The sequence below is a fragment of the Gekko japonicus genome, unplaced genomic scaffold (assembly GCF_001447785.1).
Source record: "Gekko japonicus isolate JY-2015 unplaced genomic scaffold, Gekko_japonicus_V1.1 scaffold5825, whole genome shotgun sequence".
Taxonomy (NCBI): Eukaryota; Metazoa; Chordata; class Lepidosauria; order Squamata; family Gekkonidae; genus Gekko; species Gekko japonicus.
Window position 1 is genome coordinate 7,409 of NW_015175548.1, and position 8,300 is coordinate 15,708.

The 8,300-nt window shown below is 50.0% G+C and overlaps 1 protein-coding gene across 1 annotated transcript in view; it reads left to right on the forward strand.

Annotated features, from left to right (window-relative positions):
* The first annotated feature begins 302 nt into the window (after positions 1-302).
* LOC107122897 (tripartite motif-containing protein 7-like) overlaps positions 303-8,300 on the forward strand; it is a 15,149-nt gene continuing 7,151 nt past the window's right edge. Inside the window, exons 1-4 of the mRNA XM_015426036.1 lie at positions 303-740; positions 3,452-3,547; positions 4,337-4,567; positions 5,935-5,957. Coding sequence (XP_015281522.1) covers positions 303-740; positions 3,452-3,547; positions 4,337-4,567; positions 5,935-5,957 — 788 coding nt within the window. The remainder of the gene's footprint in view (positions 741-3,451; positions 3,548-4,336; positions 4,568-5,934; positions 5,958-8,300) is intronic.

The following is an 8,300-nucleotide window of genomic DNA, read 5'->3' on the forward strand; positions in this document are numbered from 1 at the left end:
AACAGAGGTTTATTCAAGGTATGGGCTTTCCTGTGCATGCAGGCTTTTCCCAGTACACGGGAATGGAAGGCAAGCGTTCAAACTTCTAGATACAGGCCGAACACCAAATTACCATGTAACATGATGCAGAGATGCCTGAAGATATTCAAAGTGAAACTAAATAACAAGCTAAGGTTATAAGGTCAGTAGGGAGCCGGTTTGCAGGAAGGGGAACGCCCCCCCTCGCTCCTTGGGGAAGGGGGAGAAACGAAACCAACTCTGTTCTCACTCTCTCTCCCCCTCAGCCTTTCCTCGAAGTAGCCATGGCGGCCGGGGGTCCCGTCCAGGAGGCCTCTTGCTCCATCTGCCTGGAGTTCTTCAGGGACCCGGTGAGGATCACCGAGTGCGGCCACACCTTCTGCCGGGCCTGCCTGACCCGCAGCTGGGGGGAGCCGGGGGCCTCTTCCGAGCCTTTCTGCCCCCAGTGCAGGGGAACAGCTCAGCCCAAGAGCCTCCGGCCAAACCAGCAGCTGGCCAACACGGCGAAAATAATCCAGAAACGCCGTCCTTTGGAAGGGGAGGGGGCGGAAGCAAAGAGGGGAGAAGGGAAGGGGGGCGTCTGCGAGAAGCACGGGGAGCCCCTGAAGTTTTTCTGCCGGGAGGACAAAGCCCCCCTCTGCGTGGTCTGCAGCAAGTCCCAGGAGCACCGAGATCACCGGGTGACTCCCCTGGAGGGGAAGGAGGCTGCCGGGGAGAAGAAGGTAAGAAATCCCTGTGGATCTTCAGTGCGGAATTGCTGTGATTTCTTCCTGCTGTCCCTGTAGCTTCAGTCCGGGAAAAAAGGACTACTCCCTTTAGTCCAAATAGTGGTGGATACTAAACCCATTTAATGTTCGGCCCCACCTGCCTGGCAATGATCTGGGATTCGGTCAGCCTTTAGCTGTCCCCATCCGGTTACCCAGAGTTGGAAACGGGATCCTGGCCTAAGCAGACGCCTCCTTTGGTCTGATCCAACCGGACTCTTCTTGTGCTCCCTTTCACCAGGAGTGGAGGTTTCTCTTGCCTCTAGGTGCCAGACTCAGAATTTCCCTTTAGATCAAGATGGATTAGCCATGGTAGTCTGTCTGTAGCAGTAGAAAAGAGTCCAGTAGCACCTTAAAGGCAGCTGCGGTGGCTCAAGTGGTTAAGACGCTGAACTGCAGGCTGTGGAAGGTCGGTAGTTCGAGACCCGAGTGTGCCGCATGACGTCTCTAGTTCCAGCTCCTGCCAACCTAGCACTTCGAAAGCAAGAAATTGCAAGTAGATAAATAGGTACCACTTTGGTGGGAAGGTAACAGCGTTCCGTGCGCCTTGGTGTTTAGTCATGCCGGCCACGTGACCACGGAAACGTCTTCGGACAGCGCTGGCTCTTCGGCTTTGAAACGGAGATGAGCACCGCAACCCTAGAGTCGGATTTGACTGGCTTTTGAGCAAGGGAACCTTTACCTTTACTTAGCACCTTAAAGACTTAAGAAAATTTGTGGTGAGCTTTCCAGACTCACTGCTCACCTCTTCAGAAGAAGTTCTGAAGAAGTGAGCTGTAACTCAGAAAAAGCTCATACCCTACCACAAATTTTGTTAGTTTTTAAGGCCAGCTCTACTGGACTCGTACGCCTTCCTTTGGATCAGAGCAGCCTTGTTTCTGCTCCTTTGTTCATAATGTCAGTATTCTGTTTGATTCCTTACTCAGCTGCAGGTTGGCTCCCATTCCAATGTCATCATGTTCCCCTTGGAAGCCCTGCCCTCTATTCTGCCAGAAGACGCTCTTGGTCCTTGTGCCCCCAGCCTCCCACTGAAGCAGTACTCTATCCCCACTGGTGGACCTCCTGATGGCACTTAGGGCTCTTTAGCTTGGAGAACTTACAGCGGGAATGCTGTAGCGGCGTATCCTAGTCCAAGAAGTGTCACTGCCAAAATGGGAATATCCGGAGCAGGGATATTCCCAACCTTTTTGAACCCGTGAGCGCCTTTGGATTTCTGACACAGCGTGAGGGGTGCAGCCACAAAATGGCTGCTGCAGGAGGCGGAGACTGCTACAAAATGGCTGCCGCATCTTCCCTTCAGTCAGAAGGGAAAGATGCTTCTGCTGTGGGGGCAGCTGCTGCCAAAGCGATGTTTTTAAAAATCTGTACAGCCAATCAGATCTCAAATGACTAATCAGAAGGCCTCCTCGGCAAATGCCCCGCCATTGCGCCCACAGCACCATGCTGGGACCCCAATGCAAAGGATGTGTTTCCTGTCTCCCCAGCCAGCAGAATGCACTGCATCACTGGCGATGTTGGCCGCACCAGGGTCTAACGTGCCTCAGCCCTGAGACCAATATCAGTACTGGGTCAAATATGTCAACACTGCTCTAAAAGTGTCTTCAGAGCCTTCCCCATGATCATTCAGGGAGTGTAGAAAGGAGAGCTGGGAGGTTTGCAGACTCTAGACTCAGGACAGGAGTTTTTCTGTGTAATGCCACCTGCTGTGGCAGCCATTTTGGAATGGCACTCACCCCCCTCTCTCAAAAGCCCAAAGGTTACCTGCAGGCTAAAAAGGTTGGGGGACCCCTGGAGTAAACCCTCACTTCCACTGTATTTAACGTAGGCATGTTTTGGAGGGCATTTGGGCCAGGATGTTCCCATTCCCTTCATTTTTTTGGCTTCCTTCTCCTGCAGCAGTCCCAGACGCTACTTGAAATCTTGTTCCTAGAGAAAGGGGAGCCCCCAGCTGAGGAGTTAGGAGGGCATTTGCAAATTGTGACAGAGAGAGAGTTCAGACATATGGGGGGAAATAAGACCAATGCAGGTCTTTTGTTGTTGGCATCAGACAGTCGTGGCAGCTAGAAAGAAAAGTGTTTGCCAGAAGCACCAGGAGCCGCTGAAGCTCTTTTGCAAGGATCATGAAGCCATCATCTGCCTGGTCTGTGAGCAGTCCCAGGAGCACCGATACCACGACATCATTCCTGTGAAGGAGGCTTCCCAGGTGTACAAGGTAGGAAATGTGCAAGGTGGATGATGGAGGGGTGCACGTGTGGGAAAGTCCCAGGGCACTTTCCGTAGGGCAAGTCTTGGGCTTTGGGCCCATAGTGGGAGTGGCAACATCTCTCTTTGCTGCCCATCTCCTGGCTTGGCTGCTGCCTTACTAATGGCCCTCCCCTCCTGCTCAGTGGGTGACGCTAAGGTCGCCTGGGCACTCCTCACGGCTGGCTGTGTTGATGTCTGGCCAGTTGATGGGTCTTCCAAGTCACCACGGGGCAGCAGCGTTTTGGTAGGAGGTTTTAACTCCCACCCCCCTCTTTTTCCATTATTAAAAAAGTTGCTATCACAGAGTTTGTGTTAACTCTCTGGCCAGGGGTAGCATGTCTAGTTTGGCCTTTGATGACAGTTTTTTTAATGTTGTAAACTTCTGAAAAGAAACAAACCTCAATTTTGGGACCTTTTCCCCCTAGGATCGGTTATGCAACTGTGTGGAGAGTCTACGGATGGAGTGGAACAAAATCCTGATGTACAAAGACAGTGTAGTGAAGGAAAGCCAAGACCTGCTCGTAAGTGTCAATATTCCTGGGAAGTGAACAGCGACTGGAAACTTAGAGTCCGAAATGCAGAAAGCTCACATGAGAAGGCAGCCTCCTACTATTTGGAATGGCTTGGTTTCCCACAGGAAAGTTAATGAAAGACCCCTTAGAATTACTTGTTCTCCATGTTAAGAGGAGCACCTTTCCTCTCAGATCTCAGCAATGAAAAGGTTAGTTTGCCATACTAGTCTGTGTGTAGACTTGCAAAGCTTCTTCAGCTCTTTTTGCCTTGTGCTTCTGCACATGTTTGAGTTTTCTAAAGTAAAACTTCACTCCATGAAGAAAATAGAGATAATTCATGTGCCTTTGGATGGGTCTTTCCGAAACTTTCTCTTTTCCTACTGAATGTTGATGTGATCCCTGCCAATTTGGTGTAGTGGTTAGGTAGAGAGCCAGTTTGGTGTACAGGTTAGGAATGTGGACTCTAATCTGGGAGAACCGAGTTTGATTCCCCACTCCTCCACATGCACCTGCTGCTGTGACCTTGGGTCAGTCACAAGTTCTCTCAGAGCTGTTCTCTCAAGGCCAGTCCTCGAAAGAGCTCTCTCAGCCCCACCTACCTCACAGGGTGTCTGTTGTGGGGAGGGAAAGCGAAAGGAGATTGTAAGCCGCTCTGAGACTCCTTACGGTAGTGAAGGGGAGGGGTATAAATCCAATCTCTTCTTCTTCTTCCCTGGGAAAGGCAAAAGTGCACTTTTAGTAGGAATCTCCTCAGGGACCTCTTCCCACTGCAAACATGGGCTTTTTTTTCCGTCTCAGAGGCAAACCAAAGGAGAGCGGCAGAAGATTCTGATCAAGTTCAGGCAACTACAGAAGTTTCTGGAGGAACAAGAGAAACTTCTCCTGGCCCAGATGGAAGAGGTGGAGAAGGAGGTGGCCAAGAAAAGGGACCAGCACCTGGCCAAACTCTCCAAGGAACTCTCCTCTCTTCCCAGCCTTATTCTGGAGATAGAGGGGAAGTGTCAGCAGCCAGCCAGTGATCTCCTGAAGGTGAGGGTGTGGCAGGAACAGCCCAGGCTCCAATCCTCTCTGAGCATCCTCCGCTTAGCATAAAAGCAGACAAGGCCAGTTTATGTTGCTAGCAAGTTTTCACCTCTGCACGTGGGCTGCTTTCCCCTCTGCCCCTTTACATCTCCAGCTAGGGGCAGGCTGGACAATCCCAGGCGCCCTGCGAAACTCCACCCCCTGGAAATGCATCTCTCCACCCCGACAGCCCCCAGCACCTGCTTGCTTGATAGTCTGGAGCTACTCGGCTTCCACAGAAGCCAAAGTGTGTTTGTGTCTCAACCAGCAGTCTGGGGAACCCCCGTGTAAGTAAAGCCAGGTTCACAGGTAGCTCTTTCAGAAAAAACCCCAGCCATCACGAATGAGGGTCACATGCAAGACTTTTCACAGCACATTTTCAAAGGATGATGTCTGGGGATAGGGAATGTCCCTTATACTGTCTGCTTGCAGGTGGGCACACACCAATGCACGCAGACACACGACAGTGACAGCAGGTGGTTACAGGAATGGCATCCACACACCTGTCCCTGGCACCGCTGTGCTTGCCGCTGTCAGCCCATGACAGCTGTGCAGACGAGATCACGTTGATACCCAGACCCTCCCTTCCCTTTCATTGCTGAGCCATGTTGCAATGCTGCAGGAGACAGGGGGGGAAAGTCTTTCAGAGGCCTGAAAGGTGACAGAGTTTGGCTCCGCTTCTCTCAGTCCCCGTGGGCACCGTCCTCTCCCCATCTCTGGGCTTTTCCCAAGTTTTAAAGAGAACGGCAGTGGGTAGATTGCTGTAGCGTGGTGACGTTCTAATCTGCATTAATTCCTAGCTCATATTTTAAAGGAAATGTTGGTTGCACATTGCCAGTTATAACGCTGCAACAATAAGGACTTGATTATTATTTTTTAAATGAAAGCTAGGGATCGATGTGTTGTTACAATGCTAGTGAAAGCTACGTATTATTTTAAAGCCTGGGAAATGCCCTCCAGTGGAAAGAAGGGAAATCACATTGCTGGGAATGTCTTTGTGTCTGGAGATAGCTACAAGGCAGACACACCCTAATCTGAGGTGAAAATGTGAGGGAAAATCCCTTTGTGAAAGTTGCCACTGTTGAGTTGTCAAAGCAGATCTCCCAGCTCTGCTCTGAAATGGCTCTGCTTTGTCTGCTGATATTAACCTCACAGTTATTTCCTCCCACTTCATGAAGATCTACCTCAGTCTTTGAGTGAAGTCTGCTAGCTGGACACAAGCAAAAAGCCAGAGTGCAGAATCTTCCAGGGTCTGAGGGGGTCTTCCTGGTCTGGCCTTCTAGCAGGCATTGAGGTCTCTCTTCTCTTTCTCTCTCTCTGCCTTTCTTCTTTAGGATGTCAGAAGCACCTTGCAGAGGTAAGTGAACCTTTAACTTTAACCTTCTTAATGCTGGGATTGGACTGGGAAGCCGGTGAGGAACATGGTCCTTTCTGGATCATGGCTGAGGGCCAAATCAGGTATAACTATGAGCGTGGATCTCCATCTGTTTGTCAGTGGGAAACAGGTTCTGCAGAGTCCCATGAATAATCGTGTACTAAAATGGGTGTGTGTGTCTGTGTTGGCATCCAGCTGTTCATCTCTAGAACAAGGGTCCCCAACCTTTTGGGGGCTTGCAGGCACCTTTGGAATTCTGGCATGGTGTGGTAGGCACAGCCCACAAATCACTTTCACAAAATGGCTGCTGCAGGGAGTGGAGCCAGTCACAAAACAGCTGCCGCAGCATACCTTCAGTCACACAGTGAAGATCCTTGTGTTGTGGTGGCAGCTGCTGTCAAAGTCACATTTTAAAAAACACAAAAACCAGGAAAAGACAGAGTTTGATTCTCTTTCACTACATTTATTCCGCAAAATGCCAGGTGGTAAGCTTTTTTTGGTCTAAGTAGTGCCCTGGTTGGCATTGGAGCTGGCTATGGTGGTACTCTAGTGATTGAGCGTTATGATGACCTGACTGCACAGTCCAGTTCCATGTGTTCCGTGTGTGAAGGGGCGTAATGTGAGACAATGCATGAGGAAGCGGGAGTTGCCATGGTATTCCATGTTTCCATCGATGTTCCTGCCACCACATGGCACTTAAATGTGCTGTACATACTCAGATGAGGCCTTGGCTGTTTCCACTGTGTCAGTTTGCCCAGCATTGAGTGCTACAGGGAATCAGGAATGGCAGCAGTTCCCCCACCCCCCATGCTTTTTGACTTTTTGTTTTTCAGGTCTGCCATTGGCATCTTGGTAGAATCATACATCAGTTACCATTCCAAGAAAAAAAAAACCTTGGGAAATCCCCCCACCCCACAGTGCAAAGTGGGGGATGGCTGCCATGGTGACAGGGGCGAGGAAACCCACTATTGGGAAGCCATGTAGCCACAGTGCAAGGCTTCTGGAAGAAAGCCTTTGTCATTAACCCGCTATGGGGAATACATGGCTTGATTAGAATATGTGTGCTTCTGCTTTCAGTCTCCCGAGGTAGATTTAGAAGAAGGAGAATTGTCATGTGACATTGGGGAATTTCAGACAGGCGATAGATTCCGGAAGGGAACTGGTTCTCAAACGGGTTCTGGTCTGTCATTTCAGACAGAACCCGTTTGAGAACCGGTTCCCTTCCAGAATCTATTTGCCATTTCATACACAAATGCTTCAGTCCCGTTTAGGAAACGGGACTGAAGTGTTTTACCTGTCATCCACTTCCAAGTGGTCTCCAGTGCCCTCTCCCGGTTCCGATACGCTTTTTCCCTGCCTTTTTTCGCCCACGCGGGCGATCTCCGGCTCTTTTTTCTTTTGAATGCTCGCTTTATAGCGCTATAGCGCTATAACGGAATAGCATTATATCAATCCCATTGGAATGCATGGAGTGTTTTTTATATTGATATAGCGCTATAAATTGAAGGGTTTTAAAAAAAAAATTGATCACCCGCGCGGGAGGAAAACGGCGGGAAAACAAAGCGGTGCAAGTCTGAAATGCCAAACCGCTTCTGATCCGGCTCATTTCCAGTAGGGGCAAGCCCTGTGTTAAATGGCAGCCCTGTACCGGTTCACGTCAAAACGGATGATTGCCGGCTTGAAACTGGGTGAAACTGGGTAATGTGAAATTCCTCAATATTGTGTCAAAGTTTCCACACACCCCTCTCCTGGTGGCAAATGATTAAAAACAACAGGAGTGAGGATGCTCCTGAGGACAGTGAAGTTACGTGAAACGTTTTCTTCCACTCTCAGCCACACTCTTATAAGCCTGCTGAATTTAAGAACATGAATAGAGCCTGCTGAATACATCCAATGGTCCCAGCAGCATCCTGTTTCACACAGCGGCCAACTGATGCCCCTGGAATGCAAACAAACAAGGCCTGTGGGCTGAGGCCTTCCCTGCTGCTCCCTCCCAAGCACTGTTCTTCAGAGGCTTCCTGTCTTTGGGTGCGGAGGCTCTCTTCAGTCCCCAAATATAGTAGCCGCTGATGCACCTCTTGACTATGAATCTGTCTGATCCCCTGTGCTTGTGGCCATCACTACCTTAGCCTGCTATAGTGAACTCCACAGTTTAATTACTGGTTGAGTAAAGAGGTGTGTCTTTTTGTCTCTCCCAGACTACTACTCAAGAACTCCACTGGGTGCCCCTAAATTGTAGTATTGTGGGAGAAGGACACAAAGACGTCAATGCAGTGTCCAGGATATTCTGCCCCCCTCCATTGTATTCTCGCAAGAACCCTGTCT